The sequence below is a fragment of the Neomonachus schauinslandi genome, chromosome 16 (genome assembly GCF_002201575.2).
Source record: "Neomonachus schauinslandi chromosome 16, ASM220157v2, whole genome shotgun sequence".
NCBI classification, from domain to species: Eukaryota; Metazoa; Chordata; class Mammalia; order Carnivora; family Phocidae; genus Neomonachus; species Neomonachus schauinslandi.
This window is the reverse complement of record NC_058418.1, coordinates 13,623,168-13,649,484: the sequence shown is the minus strand read 5'-3', so window position 1 is coordinate 13,649,484 and position 26,317 is coordinate 13,623,168. Positions and strand designations below refer to the sequence as shown.

The 26,317-nt window shown below is 50.2% G+C and overlaps 2 protein-coding genes across 4 annotated transcripts; both read right to left on the bottom strand.

Annotated features, from left to right (window-relative positions):
• Positions 1–6,714: 6,714 nt before the first annotated feature.
• On the bottom strand, positions 6,715–8,924 carry LGALS7 (galectin 7). The gene is made up of 4 exons (XM_021701022.1): positions 8,871–8,924; positions 8,404–8,492; positions 7,462–7,663; positions 6,715–6,891 (listed from the first exon to the last, which is right to left on the bottom strand). The coding sequence occupies exons 1-4, from the start codon at positions 8,883–8,885 to the stop codon at positions 6,778–6,780; spliced, it is 420 nt and encodes a 139-aa protein (XP_021556697.1). The 5' UTR covers positions 8,886–8,924; the 3' UTR covers positions 6,715–6,777.
• An 8,866-nt stretch (positions 8,925–17,790) lies between these two features.
• On the bottom strand, positions 17,791–25,496 carry LGALS4 (galectin 4). 3 transcript variants are annotated; one of them, XM_021701113.1, is made up of 9 exons: positions 24,885–25,496; positions 24,488–24,576; positions 22,639–22,843; positions 20,727–20,861; positions 19,173–19,199; positions 18,796–18,825; positions 18,417–18,505; positions 18,109–18,274; positions 17,791–18,024 (listed from the first exon to the last, which is right to left on the bottom strand). In XM_021701113.1, the coding sequence occupies exons 1-9, from the start codon at positions 24,927–24,929 to the stop codon at positions 17,878–17,880; spliced, it is 933 nt and encodes a 310-aa protein (XP_021556788.1). In that variant the 5' UTR covers positions 24,930–25,496; the 3' UTR covers positions 17,791–17,877. The 3 variants fall into 3 exon arrangements, with proteins under 3 accessions (XP_021556788.1, XP_021556789.1, XP_044767302.1); XM_021701114.1 differs by lacking the exon at positions 19,173–19,199 and adding an exon at positions 19,009–19,048 and having other exon boundaries at positions 20,728–20,861; positions 24,885–24,929; XM_044911367.1 differs by lacking the exon at positions 19,173–19,199 and adding an exon at positions 19,020–19,113 and having other exon boundaries at positions 18,796–18,835; positions 20,750–20,861; positions 24,885–24,929.
• Between the last annotated feature and the right edge of the window lie 821 nt (positions 25,497–26,317).

Genomic DNA, 26,317 nt, shown 5'->3' with positions numbered 1-26,317 from the left:
GTGGGGCTTGATCCCAGGACCTGTGGAAGGCAAACACTTAACTGACTGAGCCACCCAGGCACCCCAAAAATAAAATCTTAAAAAAAAAAGAGGGCGCCTGGGTGGCTCAGTCAAGCCGAGCGCTTCGGCTCGGGTCATGATCCCAGGGTCCTGGGATCGAGTCCCACATCGGGCTCCCTGCTCTGCGGGAAACCTGCTTCTCCCTCTCCCACTCCCCCTGCTTGTGTTACTGCTCTCGCTATGTCTCTCTCTGTCAAAAAAATAAATAAATAAAATCTTTAAAAAAAAAAAAGAAAAAAGAAAAGAAAGAGAAAAATCTGTAATCATTAGTGGGATAAAAACAGGACATATAACTTTCAAATGAGTAGAATAGTTTAAAAAGAAAGAAAATACAATCCATTGGCAAAGGTCAAAAAACAAAGGAAAACGCAGGAAATCATACAAAATAAAAACAGAAAGGATAAGACAATGACCAAAGTAAAGCCAAGTCTACCAGTTCTAACAAAGTTATGCAAACGTGTAAAACTTACTAGAGCAAGTAAACAGACCAACTTAATTCTATGTACTTGCATCAGAACATTCTCCAAAAAAACAATCTGATTAAAAAATGGATACAGGACCTGAATAGACATTTTTCCAAAGAAGACAGATGGCCAACAGACACATGAAAAGATGCTCACCATCACTCCTCATCAGGATGCAGATCAAAACCACAATGAGATGTCACCTCACACTTGACAGAATGGCCAAAATCAACAACACAAGAAACAACAGGTGTTGGCGAGAATGTGGAGAAAAGAAACCCTCATGCGCTGTTGGTGGGAATGCAAACTGGTACAGCTACTGTGGAAAACAGTATGGAGGTTCCTCAAAAAATTAAAAATAGAAATACCATTGATCCAGGAATTCCACCTCTGGGTATTTATCCAAAGATAATGGGGCGCCTGGGTGGCTCAATTGGTTAAGCGTCTGCCTTCGGCTCAGGTCATGATTCTGGGGTCCTAGGACAGAGCCCCAAGTCAGGCTCCCTGCTCAGCAGGGAGTCTGCTTCTCCCTCTCTCTCTGTTCCTCCCCCGCTTGTGCACGCTCTCACTCTCTCAAATAAATAAATAAAATATTTTTATTTTTAAGATTTTTATCCCCAATAAAATAATTAAAATAATAAGATAAAAATTTTTACAATTTTATCTGCCCCAATAAATAAAATCTTAAAAAAAAAAGATAATGGGGCGCCTGGGTGGCTCAGTTGGTTAAGCGACTGCCTTCGGCTCAGGTCATGATCCTGGAGTCCCGGGATCGAGTCCTGCATCGGGCTCCCTGCTCAGCGGGGAGTCTGCTTCTCCCTCTGACCCTCCCCCCTCTCATGTGCTCTCTCTCATTCTCTCTCTCTCAAATAAATAAATAAAATCTTTAAAAAAAAAGATAATGAAAACACTAACTCAAAAAGATATCTGCACCCCCATATTCATTCAGGTCATGATCCCAGAGTCCCGGGATCGAGCCTGCATCAGGCTCCTGCTCAGCGGGGAGTCTGCTTCTCCCTCTGCCCCTACCCTGCTTGTGTTTTCTCTCCCTCTCAAATAAATCAAAATCTTTAAACAAACAAAAAAATGTTTAAAAACCCAAGCTCATAGAGAACAGATTGGTGCTGGCCTGAGGTGGGGAGTGGGAGGGGTGGGCAAAATAGGTGAAGGGGGTCAAAAGGTACAAACTTCCAGTTATAAAATAAGTTAAGTCCTGGGGGTGTAATGCACAGCACAGTGACTGTAGTTAATGATATTTATTGCCTATTTGTAAGTTCTTAAGAAAGTAAATCTTAGGGGCTCCTGGGTGGCTCAGTTGGTTAAGCCTCCAACTCTTGATTTCTGTGGGGTGATGACCTCAGGGTATTGATCTCAGGGTCAGGAGATGGAGCCCAAGTGGGGCTCTGGCTCACTGGGGAGTCAGCTTCTCTCCCTCTCCCTCAGCCCCTCCACTCTGCTCATGTGCACTCTCTCTCTAAAATAAATAAATAAATCTTTTTAAAAAATGACTATTGTTGGGCACCTGGGTGGCTCAGATGGTTAAGCATCTGCCTTTGGCTCAGGTCATGATCCCAGGGTCCTAGGATCGAGTGCCGCATCGGGCTCCCGGCTCAGCGGGGAGCCTGCTTCTCCCTCTGACCCTCTCCCCTCTCATGCTGTTTCTCTCTCGCTCGCTCTCTAAAAAAAAATAAATTAATTTTAAAAATCTTAAAAAAAATAAAAAATGACTATTGTTTTGCAACTTTATTGACTTCTGCAATGCTGATATCTAAAGATAATGACACAGGGGTGCCTGGCTGGCTCAGTTGGTGGAGCTCTAGTGATTCTTGATCTTGGGGTCATGACTACACATTGGGTGTAGAGATTACTTAAATAAATAAAACCTTAAAAAAAAAAGATGACACAGTTTTTGAGGTTATAACACCTATGTGAGAAAAACACCTTTGTTTTTCCCCCCACAGTGATAAATATAGTAACTCTAAACTTGGTAACCCTGTGTGTGCTTTCTTTTGAAAGCGTGTTGTATATTTCATTTGGCAAGCCAGTCCTTCTAAAATCTGAACTCCCTTGCAACCCATCTTTTCAAGAAAAATGTTTTCTTTTTCTTTGCTGAAAATAGAGGTTTTGAATAGTATAAATTAATAAGATTAATTTAATAGCTATATATATTTTTTCAAGCATCTATCAAACACTTACAAAAACTCAATTTTAAAAATAACAAGCAGAGGCGCCTGGGTGGTTCAATCTGTTGGGTGGCTGACTCTTGGTTTCCGCTTAGGTCAAGATCTCAGGGTTGATAGATTGAGCCCCATGTGGGCTCCAGGCTCCGTGCTCAGCAGGGAGTCTGCTCAAGATTCTCTCTCCCTCTCCCTCTGCCCCTCCCCCTGCTTGCCTGTGCTCTCTCTATCTCAAATAAAAAAATAAAATAAAATAAGCAGGGGCACCTGGCTGGCTCAGTCAGTGGAACATGTGACTCTTGATCTCGGGGCCATGAGTTCGAGCCCAAGTTGGGTGCAGAGATTACTTTAAAAAAGAAAAAAAAAAAAAAAAAAAAAGAAAAGATCAAGCATTGTATAGGGATTTGTTAACAATAGATAAATTCCAATTCCAATCAGGAAAAGACAATATGGCTACCCTCACTATCATTCTGGAAATATTAGACATTGTAATAAGATATAAAGGAGACGTAACACATATAGTGATTGCAATAGAATTAGAAATTAGCAAAAATTAGAAAAGCAGAAATCTGACAAAATTCAGAAATTTATTTTATTTTTTATTTATTATTATTATTTTAAAGATTCTCTTTATTTGACAGAGAGAGACACAGCGAGAGAGGGAACACAAGCAGGGGGAGTGGGAGAGGGAGAAGCAGGCTTCCTGTGGAACAGGGAACCTGATGCAGGGCTCGATCCCAGGATGCCGGGATCAGGACCTGAGCCGAAGGCAGACGCTTAACAACTGAGCCATCCAGGGGCCCCCAGATTCAGAAATTTAAAAACACTTATAACTTCCATAGGTGAAGAGAGAATAATTACAGACTATCTACAAAACAATGCATATAATTAAAACACTATTGTCAGAATATATTATACTCAGAGATATGTTAATAGACTTAAATTATTTTGTTATTAAATAAGAAAGCATGAAGCAGTAAACTAAATATATGTAAGCTTGTTTTTTTTTTAAAGATTTTATTTATTTATTTGACAGAGACACAGCGAGAGAGGGAACACAAACAGGGGGAGTGGGAGAAGGAGAAGCAGGCTCCCCGCCAAGCAGGATCCCAGGAACCTGGGATCATGATCCGAGCCGAAGGCAGACGCCTAACAACTGAGCCACCCAGGCGCCCCATATGTAAGTTTTTAAATAAAACAAAATAGGTGGAAAAAAATAAACACAAAAGTAAATAAATTAGAGACTTAGAGAAGCAATAAAATGGATACAGGCACTGTTGTACACTGAAAATTACAAACTATTATTGAAAGAAATTAAAGAAGATCTCAGTAAATGGGAAGATATCCCATGTTCATGGATTCAAAGACTTTATATTGTTAAGATGGCAATACTCCCCAAATTAATCTACTGTTTCAATACAATACCTATCAAAATCACAGCTGATTTTTTTTTTTTTTTGAGAAGCTGACAAGGTAATTCTGAAATTTATTTGGAAAAATATACAAAACAATTTTGAAAAAGAAAAAAGTTAAAGGACTCAAAGTTTCCAATTTCAAAATCACAGTAATCAAGACGGTGATATTGGGATAAGCCAGACATGTAGATAAATGGAATAGAATTGAAGGTCCAGAAATAAATACATACACCTATGATCAATTAAATATCGATGAGTGTGTCAAGACAATGCAATGAGGAAAGAACAGTCCTTTCAACTGGAAATCCATGTGCAAAAAAATAAAGTTGAGCCCCAATTTCACAACATACACAAAAATGAACTCAAATGGTTTATCTATATTTATTTGAAATGACAAACAGGAAGTTTTAAGTACAACACAAAGTTTAATTTTTCCTGAGCTGCTTATGAGTAAGTTGCCAACATGCTGCCTCTTCACTTCCAAATTCTTTCTTCTTTCTTTTTCTTTCTTTCTCTTTCTTTTCTTTTCTTCCTTCCTTCCTTCTTTTCTTTTCTTTCTCCTTTCTTTCTTTCTCTTTCTCTTTCTTTTCTTTCTTTCTTTCTTTCTTTCTTTCTTTCTTTCTTTCTTTCTTTTTTCTTTCTTTCTTTCTTTCTTTCTTTCTTTCTTTCTTTCTTTTCTCTCTTCTCTCTCTATTTTATTTTATTTATTTAGAGATGCCTGGGTGGCTCAGTTGGTTAAGCCTCTGCCTTCAGCTCTGGTCCAGATCCCAGGGTCCTTGCTCAGCAGGGAGCCTGCTTCTCCCTCTGCCTACAACTCCCCCTGCTTGTGCTCTCTTTCTCTCTCTGGCAAATAAATAAACTTTTTTTTTTAAAGAGTTAAGCTGAGGCATATTAAATGTTTAAAAAAAGATTTTATTTGACAGAGAGTGAGAGAAGGAGATAGAGAGCACAAGCAGGGGGCGCAGCAGAGGAAGAGGGAGAAGCAGGCTCCCCTCTGAGCCCGGAGATGGAAAGTAGGACTCCATCCCAGGACTCTGGGATCATGACCTGACCGGAAGACAGATGCTTAACCGACTGAGCCACCCAGGCGCCCTTCAAATACTTTCTCAATATGTAGTAATATTTTGTATAAACATGAACAGTCTCCACAATATACACGGTAAGACAGAAGTGAAAATCAGGAAATTAACACGGATGAATCACTATCATCCAACCTAGTTTACCAGTTGTGCCAACACTGTCTTACCTTTCACTGTCCTTTTCCAAATTTGTACCCTGTGGGTAGGTACAATTTTTTTTTAAATGTTCAAAAAGTACATGACACAGACAAGTGAAATAAAAATTAATTCATTTAACAAAGAGCCCTGGTATAGCAATGGATGTTAGATTTCTCTCTCAGGCCTCCCACCGGGAGAGGAAGACCCCTCATGCCACGGCCCACCCAGAAATATACAAAGAAGAGCCCAGAATGAAGAGGGGCTTCTCTGGGTTGAAGCTCGGAAGTGTAGAGAAAGTTCAGTCTTGGAAGGATTCGAATTCGCCCAGATTTCGAGGTCACACATAATTTTGCATCTTCAGAGGAAAACAAGATAATGCACCCTCGACCCCACGCCAACTGCCGAAATTGCAGCATCGGCAGAGGCCACGGGGAGGCGACGTGTCCTACATCTCGCAGGGCTCCCAGGCCCGGAACGCCAAGCAAATCCCTCCAGGGGCGTGGCTTCCGACTTTCCTGAGACTCCCCGCCAGGGCCCAAACCGCAGTGAGGGAACCTTGCCAGCCGACCCGATCCATCTCAAAATTAGGAACACGGCCACTGAAGAGTGTCGCGCTCACGGAGTCACGACCTCTCTCCAACCACAGCCATTAAGTGACGAGCAGCCACCTACCGATCAGAAAGGCACCGCCTAGCGGTGGGGGCAACTGCGCGTCTGTGTGTGGGTGCCCAATACCCCGATCCCCCTCGTTGGCACTCGGGCAGGAAGCCGGGGGCCGGCGCCGTCCATGAGCCCAGGTGGAAGACGTGTGGGAGTGGGGCGCGTGCCCGCAGCGGGGACCCAGAGGCCTGATCGTCGTGTCCCCCGTCCGCTCCACGGGGAGATGCCGCTCCCGTGCGCGTCTGCCCCGGGGCGCACGAGCGGGGGCCTGTCCCGACTCGGGGACAGCTGGGAGGCGGGCGACGCCCCACCCGCGGCCTGGCCCCACCCCGCGCCAGCCGGCTCCCGGCACCCACACGGGTCCTCGCCCCGTCTCCGCCAGCTTGGGCTCTCCAGGGGACCCGGCGTGTGGGGACTCGCTCCCCCGTTTGCAGATGCACCCACATGGAGCTCTGTTGTTCCGTACAGGGGGCGCCAAGGGGAGCTCGAGCCCGCTCCGAACCCCATCGGGTCCCCCCACCCGCACACCGCCGGGCTGCTCTGCAAAGTGCGGCTGGAAGACGAGCCAAGACACACCCCGACCCGCACGGGCCTCGCAGAGCGGGTCCCGCAGCCCGCCGCGGCCGCGCAATCGCGGTGGGACCCTCCGCCAGCGTCTTCGCTCCTCTGCACCCGCTTTCCGCGTCTCCACGCGGGAGGCGCAGACACACAGAGGCGCACAGACGGGGGCTGAAACTTTATTTGCCACTGCTGGGACCCCGGCGCCCCAGCCCTCCCGCGGGTCTCAGAAGATCTTCACGGAATCCAGTTGCAGGTCCCCGCCCACCTCCAAGAGGCGCACGCGCGCCGGCGGGATCCGGTAGCGGAAGTGGTGGTACTCCGAGTCGCCGACCACCGTCTGCGGGGACAGGGGGGGCGGGGGGTCCGCGCTGGAGTGCCCGAGGCCGCTGCGGGGCTCCGTCCCGACTCGGACCCGCGCCCTGGGCCCTGGGCCCTCCCTCACCACGCCGGGCCCCGAGCTCCCCGGTGGCGAAATGGGCTCAGGATCGTTCCAACCGCCTGTCGGGAACGTTCCATGGGCTGACCGGTGGCCCCGACGTGCGTTTTCAGGCTGCTGACAGCGGTGCACGGCCTGGGCGCTGGAGGGTCTGCAGCGCCCGCCACCCGCTGGCGCGTGTTTCTGGGCGGGTCTCCCGCCCCGCCCCCGCCCCAGAGCCTCGGCCTCACACACTGTCGGGGAGAAAACCGGGGCCCCGCCGCCCCGCTAGGGGACCCCCACCCTCTGGGCACTTGGCTCTTAAGCGCTGGGCCTTGCCGCTGCCGCACCCCTGCCTTCGGACACCAGTGGGGATGCACCAGGGGAAGCAGGGGGACGCTGGAAGCCCCTGCCCAGCATGGCCTCGCCTTTGCTCCCCTCCTCCACAAACAGCCTCCCTGGCTTCCACGCCTGGGGATGGCAGGGACCCACCTTGAAGCCTTCTTCCGTGGCAATGAGGAGCATATCGAAGGGATGCCCGTGCTGGAAGGGAATGCCTGAGCCGCGCTCCTCTTGGCCCCAGGTGCCCTGCTCCAGAGTGTTGAAGACCACAGCTGACTCATCCAGGCGGGGATTGAAATGCAGGGCGGCCTCACTCCCCGGGGCCTCGCTGCACAGCAGATTCACATAGAACCTGGGGGTTGGGGGTGGGGAGGAGGTTCAGATAGACCTCAGGGGCCAAAGGGCCTGACTCAGGGTTGCCAGTGCACATACAAATTTAAAAGACCAGAAATGTCACACACCACAGAAGGAGGGCTGTGGACTGGTGGCCAGGACCCAGATTCCGGGGCATCCAAAAACTTAGAGGGACCCTGGACACATCCACCTACACGAGGGTCACGCTGCTATGGCTTGGGTCCCCTCAATATCCAAAGCCTCTAATAAGAGTTGCCATGAGTCATGGTGCCCATGGCCAGGGTGCTCCCCATTCCCAGGGTATCCCCATTCCTAGAGGGCTAGGAACAATACCACAGACCCCATTATTCCAGGCACTGGAGATTCCCAGAAATCCCAGAGTTCCCGGGCCCAGGAAGTCTCAGGACTGATTGCTTGGGTTTCCCTGATGCCCAGGCCACCTCCAGATCACAGGACATATTTCCAGAGCTCCTGGGGATTCAGACTGGGAGTCATAGGGCTATAGGCAGGAATCCTGAGATTGCCCTGGAACCCCCAGATTCCTAGGGCCACATAGACACCCCAGCTTGTACACAGCCATGGGACAAGTAAGTGAAGACATGGGATTCCAGAAAGTCAGTGATGGCCTGGGGACTCCAAGACCCTGGTGGACATAGGTGGCTCTGGCACTCTCCCGTCTGAGCTGGAAAAAGTCGGGGTCACACGTCCAACCCTTACCGCCGGGGCCTGGGGTCTCACCTGCCAGCCTTGTCTGGGACGACACCACGAATCCTCATCACGGTGCCGACTCGGATGCCCTCGGGCAGCGAGGTCTTGTGGGGCACATTCTGCAGGACCAGTGGTGCGGGGTCCAAGGGACCCAGGGACGCGGGGGAGAGAGACAGATGGGTCAGCCCCAGAGAGAAAACGACCAGGACCCAGACCAACTGAATCACTAAGAAAGGCCACGGAGAGAGAGGAGAGCCCGAGCCAGGCAGAGGTGGGGAGAGAAACAGAATCAACAGACACACAGAGAGAGAATCCAAGAGCAGATGGGAGCATTGGGTTGGGTTGGGTCAACCCAAGAGCCACAGCCCAGACATTTCCTAGCACGCCCTAGCACCCACTTTCTCCTTTCAAATAGGGGACATCAGGCGGGCCCAACCCCTCCCCGAGTCTGGTGCACCCTTGGGTCCAAGACCCCCCAGCCCCAGGGCCCCACTCACAGAGCTTCCTGCCATGGCTGGGACAGTGGGCAATGGCGCTGCTGGGGATGCTGCTGGGACCTTAAATAAAAGCAGGGCGTGGCAGGCCAGGCTGACTCACCCCCCCCATTTCCACACCCACCGCCCACACCTGGCACAGACCCTGGCCCTGGGGCCACCTGGCCCAGAAACTTCTTTCTGGGGCCCGTACCTTCCCTCCACTCCCGAGGGTTCCCAGGTGCGCTGTCCCCTCTCCTTTGAGCTAATAATCCTAAAAACAGTTCCTAAGGAAATACGGGGAACAGAGGGGACTGGGGGAGCCAGGGTCCATCCAGTCCTGTCTTCCTGCTGCCTGGCAGCAAGAAAAGAGGATTTTCCCATTTTATCTTGGGAGACTCGGCCCCGAGAGGCCTCGCCGCGGGCTGGGTGTCCGGGCCCCCCTCCCAGGCTGGGACCTGCGGCCCAGGGCTGAGGCTGCGACCCCCGACATGCCTGTTCAGACCCCCGACCCTGGCAGCATCCGCAGCTGCAGGAGAGGGGCTCTGAGGGGCAGCAGGTTCGCCTGCTGGGCGGTGCTGCGTCCCTGGCCTAGGGCAGTGCCTGGCATGCAGGAAGCCCTCCGAGAATGCGGGGGAAAGAAGGAATAGAAAATGCCCACACGTGCCATTTCGGAGGCCTCTGGGCGGGCCTGCGCACATGAGACTTCCCTGCACGCTCAGCTGGAGCCCAGCCGCCAGGGGCGTTGGTCACCCCCATTCTACAGCCAAGGACACTGAGGCTCAGGGAGGGGAGGCCTTTGGCCCAAAGCCACCAAGCTGGCGCTCCCATCTCACTGGGGCTCTGCCTTCCCTCCTCTTGGGCAGTTTCTGTCTCGTGTCTTCTGTTCCTGTGAGTGCCCTGGTCCCTCTCCCGGGCCCTCTGGCTCCCCCTCTCTCTCCCAGGTGTCCCTGTCTGCCTCTCTCCTCTAAAGCTCTGTCCTGTTCCACCTCCCTGAACTGCTGTCACTCTCCCAGCTAGCTCTCAGGTGTAGGGAGGGTGGGGGAGGGGTGTCCTAGGACCCACCCACACCCAGACCCAGGTGGAGGAGAGCACCGTGGGGCCCTCCTCCACCCAGGCTCATTGCCAACCCCCATAGCCCAAGACTCCAGAAGAGGAATCCAAGATAGGAAAGGTGGGGGGGGGTGCAGAGGGAGAATGCTGAAAGATGGTTCTGGAAGGCAGGGAAGAGGCAAGGTGAGGCAGCTGAGCAGAAACCCCTCCTAGCAGCCCAGCAGCCCTCCTCCCCACCTGCACCACCCCACTCCCAGCGCCCACTCCTGCCCCACCCCTCAGGGGGAAGAGGCCTGGGGCAGAGAAGAGAATGGAACCTTTGGGTGGAGACACCCAGACTCAGAACCTGATCCACCACCCGACTGTCCCCCAGGCCTCCCAGACTCTCCATCTCCCCACCACACGAGGCACCCAGGTGGGGGCGCAGTTTGGGAGCTAGGGCCTGAGAGGGAGGCTGGGCAGTTGCATTTGGCCTGGGGGGGTGTTGGCTGAAGCAACCCCATTTTGCAGAGGAGAACACTGAGGTCTGGAAAGGGGCAGCCTCTCAGTCAAGGCCACACAGCAGGGCAGCCGCCTGGGGCTAGGCAGGGGCCCGGGGGTGGCCCAGGGCTGGGCATCAGGACTTCCATCAGAGGGGACAGGGGGCCTGAGGCTGGAGCACCAGCCCCTGAACGGGTCCCAGAATGATGGGTCCGCTACTCCCAGAGCAGGGTGTCCACTCTCTCGGCCTCCCTGTCTGGTGCTATGGCTGCCAGCGACTCATCCTTCTCCGGAGCTCTTCCTTGTGGCTGGGTATTTCTTCACACACCGCCAGCCTGCAAGTCCCAACTCGACTCTGGTGTTTGGCCCAGTGTTTGCATTCGATCTGTTATCACTGTGGTCGCGGTCTCATTTCTCAGAGCTCAGAGATGCGCAACCTTGAAGGCTCCTTATTCTCCCGTGTTGAGATTCTTCATAGCAGTTCTGGAATATTTTCTGGAGCATTTTTTTCATTTCCAAATAAGTACTGAATGTGTTCATTTCTCAATACTCTTCCTATTTCCTGAACTATACTCTTCTGTCCTAAAATATGCAGGGTGTCACAGAATGATGATGAGTTTTGACAAACGTACAGATGCGAGCAACCACCACCCCCATCAAGAGTCCTCGAGCCCCAGAAACAGCCAGCCCCCCTCCCCCTGCCCAGGAAGCCACCGCCATCCCTCGGCATCTTGTGGCTACAGAATTCATTTCGCATGAACGGGAAGAAGAGGGGGGGCCAGCAGGCTGAGTGGGCTGACCTCGCCCTCCCTTGGGACATAAGTCAGGTCGATGAAAAGGAACTCTTTGTCCCCACCGTGGTGGTGGGCACTGAAAATCCCAGGCTCTGCTAGCATCAGCTTGTTGTTCACGGGGAAGATCACACAGAGGCTCCTCCGGCGGGGGGAGGAACGACTGCGTTCCAGCGCGGGGCGTTGGGCTTGGGTTCCGGGCTCGGGACAGTCCGGAGCCACACCCCAGCCAGATGTGCCTCGTCCAGAGCCCGCGCCAAGGTGACAGACCTGCCCCTCCCTGGCCCGCTCGGCCCGTGCTATCCTCACAAGCAAATGCACAGTAAGTTCGGACTGTTCCCGACATCACATGAAGCAGAGCGTAGGGTCTGAGTCTTTTCAACACCCATTTTCTTCCCCCTTGAGATCCTTTGGGGGAACCACCCCACTACTGAGCCCTTGAGACTCTCTGTCTGGGTGCGCCGTGTAAGGAAGGGTCCCCTCTCGCAGTTGCGGACTGGAGAAAATCTGAATTCCCTAGTTCCCCAGTGCTCATTGTTGGCATGACTTAGTATTTATTTTTATTGGTCTGTGTCAACTAGTTGTAATTAACAAAAATTTGTGAATCTGCGAAGGCCCACTTAGGTATGTGAATAAAAATCTTTGTTTTCAAAAAAAACCACACACACACAAAAATTTGTTTAGCGATAACACATTGGTAGGGAACAAATTTCAAACATATACAGTTTGAAGAAAGAGCAGTTACTGGCACTTTAAAGGTGGTGGGGGTCCTCGGATTAGATGGTGTGATCCATCTCTGTTAATTTTTTTTTTTTAAGATTTTTTTTTAATTTTTTTATTTATTTGAGAGAGAGAGACAGAGAGAGAGCATGAGAGGGGGGAGGGTCGGGAGGGTCAGAGGGAGAAGCAGACTCCCTGCTCAGCGGGGAGCCTGATATGGGACTCGATCCCGGGACTCCAGGATCATGACCTGAGCCGAAGGCAGTTGCTTAACCAACTGAGCCACCCAAGCGCCCTATTGATTTCTTTTTTAACACATGGGCCATCTAGAAGGGTGTTGTTTAATTTCCACATTTTTGGAGATTTCCTAAATTTTTTTTATGGTTGGTTTCTAACTTAATTCCATTAAGTCTGGAGAATAGGTATGATTCCAATTTGTGTAAATTTATTACAACTTTTTTTATGGCCTTATTTTATGATCTACTCTGGAGAATTTTCCAAGTATGCTTGAAAATAGTGTATGTTCTGCTTTTGTTAGGTGGAATGTTAGCTTGTAGTTCAAACTGGTTGATCATGTCTATGTCTTTTCCATCCTTACTAATTTCTGTCTGGTTGTTCTATCAGTTACTGAAAGAGGGGTATTGCAACTTATAATTGTTCAGTGGTCTATTTGTCATGTGTTTTGGGGTCTGTTGTTAGTATACATTTTTATTTGATACATATATTTACTATATATGTATATGTGTGTATATATCTGATGTCTTGCCCCTTTTATCACCATGAAATGTCCTTCTTTGTCTCTAGTACAATTTCTTTAAGTAGGCTCCATGCCCAATATGGGGCTTGAACTCATGACCCTGAGATCAAAAGTCACATGCTCTACTGACTTGAGCCAGCCAGGCACCCCTCTGTACAATTTATTATTTTTATTTTTTTAAAGATTTTATTTATTTATTTATTTGGGCTGGGGGGGTTGGCGTACAAGTCCATACACGAGCCAGGGGAGAGGCAGTGGGGGAGGGAGAGGGAGAGAGAATTTGAAGAAGACTCCCAGTCTACTGCTGAGTAGCAGCCTGACTCTGGCTGGAGCCCTCCACTGTGGTATCATGACCTGAGCTGAAACTAAGTTAGATGCTCAACCACCTGAGCCACCCAGGCATCCCTATTATAATTTCTTTTAATATCTATTGCGTCTGATAGTAATGCTGTCCTTCTTACTCTCTTATGGTTATTGTTGGCATGGTGTATCTTTTCTTAAGTTTATTTATTTATTTAAGTATTGTCCATACCTGACGTGGGGCTCAAACTCATGACCCCGAGATCAAGAGTCCCATGCTCCTCGAACAGGGTCAGCCAGGCGCCCCCATGGTATATCTTTTCTCATCCTTTTACTTTCAACTTATTGGTGTCTAAGATCTAAAGTGTGTCTTTTATAGACAGCATTTACTTGGATCTTGCTTTCTAATTCAGTCCGACCGTATGTTACTAATGGATTGCTTCCTAATCAATTACCCCCATAACTTAGCACCATAACATTTTTATGATCTTACACAGTTTCTGAAGTTAGGATCCAGGTGGTTGTGGCTCTGATTTTCCACGGAGTTACGCTCAAACCATCTGTGGAGTTGCCATCATCAGAAAGAAGCTTTCGCAAACTCCAGCTGTGGCCAGACCAACTCATTGCCCTGTTGAGTATGGCTCCCAGGCTAAGAATAGGTTGTACATTTTTATTTTTTATTTTTTATTTTTTTTAATTTTTTTTTTAAAGATTTTATTTATTTATTTGAGAGAGAGAATGAGAGAGACAGAGAGCACATGAGAGGGGGGAGGGTCAGAGGCAGAAGCAGGCTCCCTGCCGAGCAGGGAGCCCGATGCGGGACTCGATCCTGGGACTCCAGGATCATGACCTGAGCCGAAGGCAGTCGCTTTACCAACTGAGCCACCCAGGCGCCCAGGTTGTACATTTTTAAATAGCTGAAAACAGGGGCGCCTGGGTGGCTCAGTTGGTTAAACGACTGCCTTTGGCTCAGGTCATGATCCTGGAGTCCCGGGATCGAGTCCCGCACCGGGCTTCCTGCTCAGCGGAAAGCCTGCTTCTCCCTCTGCTTGTGCTCTCTCTCTCTGACAAATAAGTAAATAAAACTTTAAAAAAATTAAAATAAATAAATAAATAGCTGAAAACAATAAAAAGGAGAGTATTTCCTACCACTAAAAAGTATATGGAATTCAAATCTCAGTGTCCATAACTCAGGTTTTATGGGAACACAGCGAGCCTCTTGCATGTCCATCCTGCCCAATGGCTGCTTTTGTGCTTGGTCGGTGGAGTTCAGATCACCCCCAATGCCTAACATATTCACCATGCGGCTGTTACAGAAAAGGTTTGCAACCTCTGCGCGGAAGCCTTGACTTGGACGAGAGGAGCCTCTTCTGGGGAGGCTCACACACTTTGCTGTTGGCAGCAGTTTTCAGTTTCTCGTTACATGGGCCATTACACACGACTGTTGGAGGAGCATCTTGACTCCTCCTAGAGGAGCGATCCAGGAGTGAGAGAAGCTGGAGTGTCTCTTAGAACCTAATTTTCTGCCATATTCCTAGTCACACACAGCAACCCAGGTACAGCTTGGGAGGAGAGTTCACAAGGGTGTGAGCACCATTGGAGGCCACCTTGGTGGCTGACCACGACATCAGTCTCTGCCTTTTGATTGGAATGTTTATATCATTTACACTTGATGTAATCATTGAGATAATTGCCTTTCCGGCTGCCTTGTTTGCTATTTGGTTTTGCTCTCTGTTAATCCTTCACTACTTTCTTTTGTGTCAAACAATTTTTAATGAATCGTTTAAATTCCTCTACTGATTTTTTTTAGCAGTATTTTTTTGAAAGTAGTTTTTTAAGTGGTCACTCTAGGGATTACAATATATATCTTAACTTATCACAGTCAACTTTATTTATTTTTAGAGATTTTATTTTATTATTATTTTTTAAAGATTTTATTTATTTGACAGAGAGAGAGAGAGAGCACAAGTGGGGGAAGCAGCAGGCAGAGGGAGAAGCAGGCTCCCTGCTCAGGGACTTGATCCCAGGACCCTGGGATCATGACCTGAGCCAAAGGTAGACACCCAACCAACTAAGCCAGCCAGGCACCCAAGATTTTATTTTTAAAAAATGAAGATTTTATTTTTAAGTAATCTCAGATGCCCCACTTACCACAGTCAAGTTTAAGTTAATACTGATTGAATTCCAGTAAAATGTAGCAGCTTTGCTCCATAAACCTCTATTTCCTACTCCACCGTGTGCTATTATTGTCAAATATTATCACATACAGATATGCTATATACTTGACAATATAGTGTTATAATCTTCTTTATAAAATATTTTAAAAGAAATCAAAAGATGAGCACCTGGCTGGCTCAGTCAGGAGAGCATGTAACTCTTGACCTTCGGGTCATGAGCTCGAGCCCCATGTTGGGTGTAGAGATTACTAAGAAAAACAAAATAACAACTAAAAACTAAAAAAAAAGGTGGGGGGGAGAAATCAAAAGAAGTAAACAGAAAAAATATATTTATACAATTAAAAAATATTCATCTACATACTTATAATTCCTGGGGCTCTTTATTTCTTCCTGTGGATTTGAGTTTCTGCTTGAGGTCAGTTTCTTTCATCGTGAAGGACTTCCTTTAGCATTCCCTAGACAGCAGCTCTGGTAGCAATGAATTCTCAGCTTTTGTTCATCTGGGAATGTCTTTATTTTGCTTTTGTTTTGAAATACAGTTTTGTTGAGTATAGAATTATTTGTTGACAGTTTTATTTTTCTCTTAGCAGCACTTTGACTGAATCATTCAACAGCTTTCTGATCTTCACTGTTTCTACAAAAAGTTAGCTGTTAATTGTACTGCTGTTCCCCTCTACATGATGCGCTGTTTTCACTTCCTGCTTTCAAAGCCTTCTCTTTTATTTTATTCCAGCAGTTTGTCTATGATGGGTCTAGGTGTGGCTCTCTTTGTATTTATCCTACTTGCAGTTCATTGAGCTTCTTGGATCTATAAATTAATGGCTTTCATGAGCTTTAGTAAGTTTGCAGCCATTATTTCTTCAAACATGTTGCAGCATCGATAGAAAACTAAACATGACCTCTCCGGCTCTTCCAGTCTCAGCCCCTCTCCCTGAGCCCCTCAAGGCTCTGCTACTGATTTGCCTCTCCACTGCTATCCCTGGGACATGTCACCCTGGGCAGTGACTGCCCAGGGAGAGAGGGGAGCAAAAGGAAGAAGTAGTCTCCACTCCCATGTGGCCGAGAAGGAGGAAAAGAACATCTCAGACTGGAGGCTGCCCAGGTCAGCCCTCTTCCATTCCCAACCTCCCCAGCATCCACCCCATGTCTGAGGGTCCACAGAACATCCTTGATCAGTGTTTGCCAAAGTGGTTCTACCGCTTTGTCAACTCGCTTTGATTCTCTCATCTGGAGAGCTTAAGAAAAATATTGGTGCCTAGGACCCACTACTGATTTACCAGGCTAGAACATACAAAATTATTGGCTTTTACCCTACAAAAAATGGCATGTGCATATGGTTTAACCTAACAATGGTCTGGATTGGGGTCATGTATCAATATTTTTTAAAAGCTCCCCAGATGATTGGAATGTACAGGCAAGTTTGAGAAGTAGATTAGAAGAATAAATGAGACAATAAACAGAATGAATGAACGAATGAATGGACACTGAAAAATGCCTGAATAATGGATATGTGAATGAGTGAGTGAATGAATAAAGGAATGTATGAATGGGTGAATGAAAGTGTAAATAAATGAACACATGATTGAATCAACCAAGACTGACTTGGTAAGAAGACAATTGGATGGATGGCAGACGGTTAGTGGACAGATGGAGAGATGAAATGATAAACGAATGGACAAACAGTTGGAAATGGATGGAAGAATAGATCCTAAAGAGATGGATGGATGACAGGATAGAGAATGAAGAAATGGATGGCCAAACAGTGGGATGAACGGGCATATGGAGGATGGATGGATGGATGGATGGATGGATCGATGGATGGATCGATGGATGGATGTGATGGAAGGCAGAGAATTGCATGGACAAATGGAGGGATGAAGAGATGAATGCATGAGTTGGGTGTAAGGATGGCTGAATGGATAGACAGATAGATGAGTAAATAAATCAATGGTTAGAAATTTGAATGGCTGGATGGTCAGATGGATGGTTGAAGGGTTGGCTGGCGAATGAGTGGACAAATAGTTGGATAGGTGGAGAGCTAGACGGACAGGTGAGTGGATGAATGGTTGTTTTTTTTTTTTTAATTTTTTATGTTTTAGATTTAAAAAATTTTTTAAAGTAATCTCTACACAACGTGGGGCTCAAACTCACAACCCTGAGATCAAGGGTTTCTTGCTTCACCAACCAAGCCGGCCAGGTGCCCCTGGTTGGATGTTTAGATGGATGGATGAACATATACTTGGATGGATATTTAGAGAGATTGATGGATGTTGAGATGGATGAATGGAGAGGCGGATGCATGGATGGATGGAAAAACGGACTGTATAGCGATTAAGTATGTAGCCAGACCACCTTGATTTGAAACCTCGTTCTGCCATTGATGGGCTGTGTGACCTTGGGCAATTTGCTTTATTTTAATTTGCCTGTTTCCTCATCTTTTCCAGAGGGACAATAATAATAGTTCCCACCTCCTGGTGTTTTTGTGAGGACTGAACAAGCTGATACACATAAATCCCAAGATCTGGGTCTGGGATATTCATAGATTTATTGTGATGGGAGGATGGATGGACAGTTGACTGTATGGCTGAATGGACAGTGTATGATTGAATCAAGGAAGGAAGGAACCAGTGAGGGAGGTGAATGGAGTCACAGACACTCATGAGACACGCACAGGCATTTTATTAGGGGCTTAGAAGGGAGTCCTGTGGGATCTTTCACTCTGTGTTCCCAAGAGTTATGGCCCAGGGAATAGATCAGACTTGGACATAGGACAAGGTGATATCACCCTGGATCTCCAGCATGTCCACATTCTGGAAGGCCGAAAGGCGATGGGAAAAGTCGAAGAGGTGCTGGCCGTTGGCGTAAACCTTGAAACGATCTATGCCACAGCGAATGGACAGCTGCAGGGAGAGGGCAGGCTTGAGGCCAGGGCCAGGACAGAGGCTTTGGAGGGAAGGGGGGTGGGAAGGGGACCCCAGACTCACATCAAAGAATTGCCCAGGACCAAATGGGTTGTAGGAGATCTTCCTGTCCTCGGATCCCCATGAACCATTCAGATAGCTGTTCCGAATCACGAGACCCTCAGTCAGACGAGGGTTAATGTGCAGAGCCAGGTCCCCTGAGGATCCCACCATGAAGTTGATGACAAAGCTGAAGGCAGAGAGGGCCGGAGGTGGGAGTCAGATGGGGGTCAGTGCCTGGTTCTCCAAGGGAGAAGGGGATTGGGGCCCAGACTCCCGGGTCTGAGGGAGGAAGGGTGCTGAGGATTCCCACCTCAGTCTAGATTGTGTACCTCTTGCCCATGGGGGGTATGGAGCCCTTGATTATGACGGTTCTTCGGGCTGTAAGACCTCCTTGCAATCTCTTCCTAAATGGCACAGGCTGTAGGAAGAGAACATGAGGTCCTATTATCTCTCAGGTCACCAGAGGCCAGGCAGGGACAAATTTTCAGAGAGGGGTGCCCATTCCTAGGAAATGTCCCCAACCCCCACCCGCTCCCCACTCCGGCCACCAACTCCATCCTCTCCCTACCTCCCAACCCAACAACCTCTGCCCACTCTATTTCCCACCCTCTCAGGGCCCCAGTGGTCAGGGCCCCCTACCCACCATCAGTTCCTGCTTCCCCACAAACTGCCTGCCACAGAGCCCTAAACTCCCACAGGACACTTTACCGGGTTGAAGATCGGGGGTCCCTCCATGGTCTGCAAAGTGAGGAAGGAGAGATATTCGTCTATAACATTCCACAAATATTTATGGCACACTGACTACATGTAGGCATATCTCTGGGTGCTGGATGGGTATGACTGGGGGCCCAACCTCCTTGGCCCCCGCATTTCTCTCCACCCCTCCCCCCCACCAAATGGCCCCACAACCCTCCCACTTACAGGCAGCTGACTTGGCTGTTGGTGGGTGTGTCCAGGACCCGACAGACGGATAGAAGGCAGAAATGGTGAGGGGGGCTGGGGGTCTTTGGGCTGCCCCAAGACCTCCTCATGCCACCAAACCCCCACCATAAGGAGAAACCCACCGCCCATCAGCAGGTACTTACTGGGTATGCTGGAGTTCCCATGGGTGTCTGTGGACAAAAAGGCAATGTGTGAAGGCAGGCAGGCAATGAGGGAGACCCCAAATTAGGGCCTGGAGGGTGTCAAGGATGCGTGCCCAGGGCAGGCCCACCACCCCCGTCCGAGGGAACTCTGGGGTCAAAGAGTGGCACCTAGTGGCTTATGAGTGGAGAAGAACTTGCCATGTTTAGGAACTTGCCATGAACTCCAGTGAGCAGTGACACTCCACCCCTTTAGGGCAGGCCTGGTAAATTCTATTTACCTCCCTTATCCTGCTTCCTCCTGTCCCGGAGTCCTCATCCGCCCCCTCGTCCCCCTCAGCCTGGAAGCTTCCATAAAGTCAACGCTCTTCAGAACATCCTCCCAGCCCACACCACAGATACCCCTGCTCACCTCACCCCCAGTCAGGATGTGGCCCTCACTCTTGGTGCCCAGCGCTGGGGCACCGAGCAGTCGTGCCTCTCCCCTGCCGGCCTCGGGTTCTCTCAAGTCTGCGTGTGTCTCTGTTCCTGTTTCTCAGTCTCTGTCTCTTCCTGTCTTTGTCTCTGTGTCTCTCTTGTCCGCACTTTCTCACAGGTGCGGGCTGGAAAGCTTCCCCCGCCCCCGTAAGTTATATCCACTCCTTCTCTTGGTTCCCTCCTCTTCCCAGTGATCGCCTTTCTGCCTTGACTTCCATTTTAAGCCAGCGATTCTGAAGGCCCTTCCAAAATAGCCTTATTGTCGTTTTTCTTGTTCAAATGCATGGATGAAGTACCATGGTAAAATGAACACCCGCAGGACCGTGGCCCCTCGCAGATGAAGACATTCCACTCCTGCAGGTCCCTCATCTGGGCACAGACCCCCGCCGGCCACTCACCAGCTCTGTGACCTCGGGCAAGTTACTTAAGCTCTCTGTGCCTCAGTTCCCACATCTGTCCAATGGGCCCGAGGATCATCAAGCGTGGAGGTGAGGGGCCTGACGGGTTGGGGAGTGTAGCGCCCAGCGGGAGTCTAGGGCTGCAGTGGCTGTTTTGGTGGCTGTTTGTTCACCGTGGCCCTGGGGGTGGGGCTTCTAGGTCGCCGGGGGCGTGTCTGCCCCCGGCCATTTCCAGGGGAGTGTGGGCCGGTCCCCAGGCTCGCCCACAATTGTTGTTGTGCGCTTTTCTCCGCACAGCGCTTCCCGCGGGTGTGGACGGCAGCTCCTTGTGATTCGAAGTGACTTTCTTGGTGACTAGCCGTGTTAGGCAGTTGCTTGTGAACTTGCCTGTGGTTCCTGTGGCTTTTGTCCCTTCTTATGTTGACTTCCTGACTCAGCTTACGCCTTTCCTCCTCCTCCAGGAAGCCCTTCCCTTGGCCCCCCCACATCTCGGGTCTGTCTCCCATCCCTGCCCTGACTGCTTGCAGCCAACGCCGTCTGGTGAAACGTCTTCCCAGTGGCCGGGGTCGGTTGCCTCTGGGTCTGCGGCCCCTGGCACAGAGCACGGGCTCGGGACGCAGATGAATGTGGGCCTGGACTAAGGAAGGAAGCGGGGCGTACAAGCGAGGAAGATGCCACACACCTGGCCTGGGGGCGGGTTGCCACCAATGAAGTTGATTGATTGAAGCTCCAGGTCCCCATCCACTTGCAGGTGAGTGACCATCTGTAGGGGCAGCCGATGCCCGAACTCGTAGAAGGGATTTCCATTTACCACCACCTGGGGGGCAGGGGTAAGGTCAGAGTCAGCACCCAGGACCTTGGGAAGGCAGACATAGAAAGTAGGGAGCAACGATCATTTTAACTTGGACTCCAGTCTTGGAGGGGAGCTAGATAGCCAGGGAATGGGGAATCTTGGAGTCCACAGGTCAGAGGTCAAGCCAGGGTCAAAAGTCAGCTCACAGACTGGCGGATGGAAGAGAACAGAGAATTTAGTCAGGATAGCCATCCGGAGAGGATCCGGTCTGAGTCCTGGTTTTGGCACCAAATGAGTTGGGCCTGAGTCTAGCTCTGACGTGTGGACTGTCCGACCTCAGGGATGACGTGTGGGCTGTCTGACTTCAGGGAAGTCACTTCCCCTCCCTGAGCCTGTTTCCTCATCTGTAAAATGGAGGCTGGCTCTGGGATTGTTGGGAACATTAAAACCCAGCCAGGCATGTCAAAGGCTTTCTGGAAATCCTCTGTCGAGCCTTGCCTAATTATCTTTTTTTTTTTTTTTTAAAGATTTTATTTATTTTTGAGAGAGAGAGAGAGAGAAAGCATGGGCAGGGGCAGAGGAGAGGGAGAAGCAGACTCCCCGCTGAGCAAAGAGCCCAATGTGGGACTCCATCCCAGGACCCCGGGATCATGACCTGAGCTGAAGGCAGACGCTCAACGACTTGAGCCATCCAGGCACCCCTCAGCTCAGGTCTTGATCTCAGGGTTGCGAGTTCAAGCTCTGCTCTGGGCTCCACGCAGTAAAATAAAATAAATAATAATAATAATTTAAAATAAAGACACAGGAACAGATCCAGGCCAAGAGAAGTCAGGATAAAGGCCACCCCTGGGGACAAGGGGACTGGAAGGGACACGAGGGGGCTTCTGGGGCTAGAGGGCTTTTGTTTCTGGACGTAGGTGCTGGTTTCACGGGTGTGTTCTTTCTATGAAGAACCAGTGAGCTGGGTACACATGACCCGCACTCTTCAATAACACATTAAAAAAAAAATGCTTGCATAATAGTAATCAGTCACAACATGTGGGCCTTATCCACGGCCTGGTTCCAAGTGTAGAAACGTTAAGGTATTTATGAGGTGACCGGACCTCTGACTGGATGTGGGGGCGCTGAGGAAGAACGGTCAGTGTTTTCCGTGGCGCAATGGCATCATGTGCTCCTGGAACTCGAGATATTTATGAATAACATGATATCTGGGATTTGCTCTTACATCCTATGCAAGGGGAAGTGTGAGGGAAGGGTGACAGCAGAGCGATCCGGAACTGGCCAAGGAGACCAGGGGGTGGCTGTGCCCCCTCTTCCTTCTGTGTGTGCTCAGAGTTCACCAGAAGAAATAGCAAAAATAGGGGCGCCTGGGTGTTTCAGGTCATGATCCCAGCCAGGGTTCCAGGATCAAGCCGTGGGGCTCCTTGCTCAGCGGGGAGCCTGCTTCTCCCTCTCCCTCTGCCCCTCCCCCCTGCTCGTGTGTGCGCTCTCTCTCTCTCCCAAATAAATAAATAAAACCTTTAAAAAAAAATAGCAAAAATACGCATTTTGCAAGAACACAGAGGAACAAGGTGAGACACATGAAACATTAGAAGGCTGTCCCCCGTGGAGGAATAGGAATGAGAAACAAGAGGAAAAAGAATGTTTTTTAGGAGAAAAATGTTTTACTAGGCAGGAAGGAAGAAAGGAAGGAAAAAAAAATGAGGTAGGAAGGGTGGTGGGGAGAGGGAGGAGGGGCAGGGACAGATGGAAGAAAGGAAGAGGGGAGGGAGGAGGGGAGGCCCCGCCCCCGAGTTCAGACCTTGTAGTGCTCCGCCATGACCATGAACACCAGCTCGAAGGCCGCGCCCTTGCGGAAAGGCATGCTCCGCTTCTTCTCCTCGCTGCCCCACTTGCCGCCCTGTTGCGAGTTGAAGACCACCTTGTCCCAGCCATCAAAGCGGGGATTGAAGTGCAAGGCAATGTCCGCTCCCGCGTGCTGCCCCGCCACGAAGTTCACGGAGAACCTGGCGGGACAGGAAGGTCTGTTCCCCCTGGTCCCACCTGCCCGCGCATGGGGCCCTCCTCCGGGAAGCCCTCCCTAACCTACCCTGTTCCAAGGTCCTGGAACACGTCCCTGAACTGGGCGGGAGGGGGTTGGGGGATGAGGACAAAACGGGACAACACACTTGGCCACTGTTGGCACTAGAGAGGAGGGGGTGGGCAGTGCCCCTGAAGTCCAGGAGGCAGATTCCCTTGGCAACGCATTCCCTCTCTCCCTTTCCTTACCAGGCCACCGCCCCGCCCCCCCCCCCCCCCCCCCGCCTCTCCCAACTTGGCAATTTAGACTCCTGCATTTCCTCGTTCACTATGGGCCAGACACTGTCCTAGGAACCTTACACATATCTGTTCAGGTCTCTCTGCTGCCACCCTGCCCCCCCCAGGCCACTCCCCACCTGCAGCCAGGGGGACCCAATGAACAGCCAAGTCAGAGCACCACCCACGCCTCCGCTCATGCCAGCACCCCTGAAGTTATTCTAACTGGGCAACCACACACCTGCCTCAGGGCCTTTGTACCGGCTGTTCTTTCTGCTGGTCTCTACTCCCAGGCTCCCTCCCTCCCCTCCTTTGGGTCTTTGCGAAAGTGTTCCCTTCCCAGAGAGGCCTTCCCCGGCTACCCTATTTAAAGGGACAATGCCACGCCCCTCTCCCCCCTACATCCATTCCCCATCTCCTTTCCCTATTTATTTATCTCCATAGCACTTAGCACCACTGGACCCCGCACATTTGATTTTTATCTTTCGTCTCTCCTTTCTACTAGGATGTCAGCTCCATGTGAGCAGAGATCTTGGTCCTGGGGACTGCTCTGTCCCCAGTGGCTAGGCACATAGTGAGCATTCAGTGAGCAAAAAAAAAAACGATGAATAAAGAAACAACAGTGCCAGGGTGCTGGGTGGCTCAGTCGTTAAGCATCTGCCTTCAGCTCAGGTCATGATCCCAGGGTCCTGGGATCGAGCCCCGCATCAGGCTCCGGGCTCAGCAGGGAATCTGCTTCTCCCTCTGCCCCTTCCCCTGCTTGTGCTCTATCTTTCTCTCTCAAATAAATAAAATCTTAGAAAAAAAAAAAAAGAAAGAAAGAAAAAAGAAACAAAACAAAAACCCCAACAGTGCCTTGAGGTCAGTTCAATTGTCATCACCATCTTAAGGCCATAAAAAAATGCTAAGACTTATTTTAATGCTTCCTTTGCAGTTCTACATGTTTTACACACTGAATCAAAGCAATCCCATCTCACAGATGGGAAAAGAAAGCACAGAGAGGTTTCCCAGTCACACAGTTGGGCCGTCACAGAGCTGGCTGGCTCCGAGCCTGTGATCTGAATTCTTGCTATCAGAACCAGCAGTTCCAATCCGACATTCCAACTCCTGGACTGCCTCTGGTGGTGAGCCTCCCTGACTGCCCTTCCGCCCCCCCCAGCCCCCAGGCTCCCCCCTCCTGTCACCATGCCCTGGACGTCCCAGGCTCGGGATGGTCTTTGGCTATTGGGTACAGTGACCCAGAGCCGACTTCCCAAGCACGGTGGAGGAAGGGGAGAAGGCCTCCTGCATTAGGGATGGAAGCCCCTCTTTGTGGCCCCCCCCAGCCTCATCTGGCATGGGGGGGAGTACCTTACCTCTTCATGTGTTCGCTGGCCACTCCTTGGATGTACACAGACATTCCCACACTGAGACCACCCGGGATGGGCTTGCTGTAGGGCAGAGTCTGTGGAAGGAGACTGGTAAGCCTTTACCCCTCATCGAGAAGCCCCCCGCTCTCATTAGCGAGGGAGGGGACACCAGGGGTGAGGGGTCAGCGTGAAGGGGAAGAGGGCCACGAGTCAGGGATGGACATAAATAGCCCGAGGGTCAGGGTAGGAGCAAATCAAGCTTCAGGGTGAGTACTGGTGAAATCAGACTCCAGGGTGGGGAGGGCGCCTCCAAGGATCAGGGTGAGAGTAAATTGGTGTGTGGGGGGGGGGTCAGGGTGGAGCTAACCGGGACCCGCGGTTAGGTCCTGGGTCACCATCTTACCGGATTGTAAGTGGGCTGGTAGCCAGGTGCAGGGATATAGGCCATCTTGAGAGGCTGGGCTGGTGGCTTGTCCAGTGAGAAGAGATGTAAAGCAGGTAATGGTGGCAGGTGGCGGGTGGCTCTTATACCTGAGGAAAAGGGAGTGGCTGGCTAGGCAGGGTCTGTGGGGTCCCTCTTCTGGGTATCCCAGGCTCACGTCTTTTTCGGGCACCCCCTTGTGTCCCTTCTCTTGCTAGCTTCACTGGTCACCAGCCAGAATCCAGATCAGCTGGGCTAGGCTGGGGGTTGGGGTGGGGAGACACACCCAGATCAGGCCGGAGCGGGGGATACTTTAGGCCCTTCTGCAAAGAGGAAGTGCTAATGAACTTTGGCCCTGCCAGGGCCTTATCAGAGCCCATAAAAGCCTGCCCAGACCTTTGTTAGCAGAGGGAGGATAAGACCAGGAGGGTTGGGCAGGGCAAGGCTGCAGGAGTGGCCCATGACAGATGGGCAACGGAAGGAAATTAAAGCAGGGAGGAACGGGGTGCTCTGGACACCCCTAGGAACTAGGAAAGGGCCTACACTTGTTTATTTTTTTTATTATTTAATTTATTTTGACAGAGAGAGAAAGACACAGCGAGAGCGGGAACACAAGTGGGGCAGTGGGAGAGGGAGAAGCAGGCTCCCCGTGGAGCAGGGAGCCCGATGCGGGGCTCGATCCCAGGACCCTGGGATCATGACCTGAGCCAAAGGCAGAGGCTTAACGACCAAGCCACCCAGGTGCCCCAAGGGCCTATATTTATTGCATGCCCACTATGTGCCCGACCCATGTACATTAGACTGTAGCTATAGTGGTTTCAGTCATGATTTCTGGAGCCAGAGGTTCTTGCGTCGGCCACTTCCTGGCTGTTTTGTCTTGGCTCAGGGCCTTAACCTCAATTTCCCCCTTTGCCCATCTGTAAAATGGGGATTTTAATAGTATCAACCTCATAGAAGCCTGGGAAGGAATCACTAAGATAATAAATGCTCAGAACAGGACTTGGAGAAGAGAAGGCACTAAATTCATCCTTGGCCTCTGGCACTCATTCCAAACATAAACCCAGGAGGTTGGGATTATATGTGGACATGAAAACCTGAAGTTTAAAAGAAATGAGGCAGGGGTACCTGGCTGGCTCAGTTGGTAGAGCATGTGACCCCTTAACCTCAGGATGGTGAGTTCAAGCCCCACCTTGAGGCTGGAGCCTACTTAAAATAAAAAATAAAATAAAATAAAATGAAGCAGTTGGCCCAAGATTGGGTAGCAACTGAACTCCAGCCAGACTGGGGCATCAGATCCCACTAGGCTGTGCAGTGAGTGGGTGCCTGGTAGAGTGAACACCGCCCTCAAGCCTGGAGCAGGCAGGGAGACCATCTGGAGCTTTCCAGCCCAGAGGAAGCCACATGACTTTTGCTTG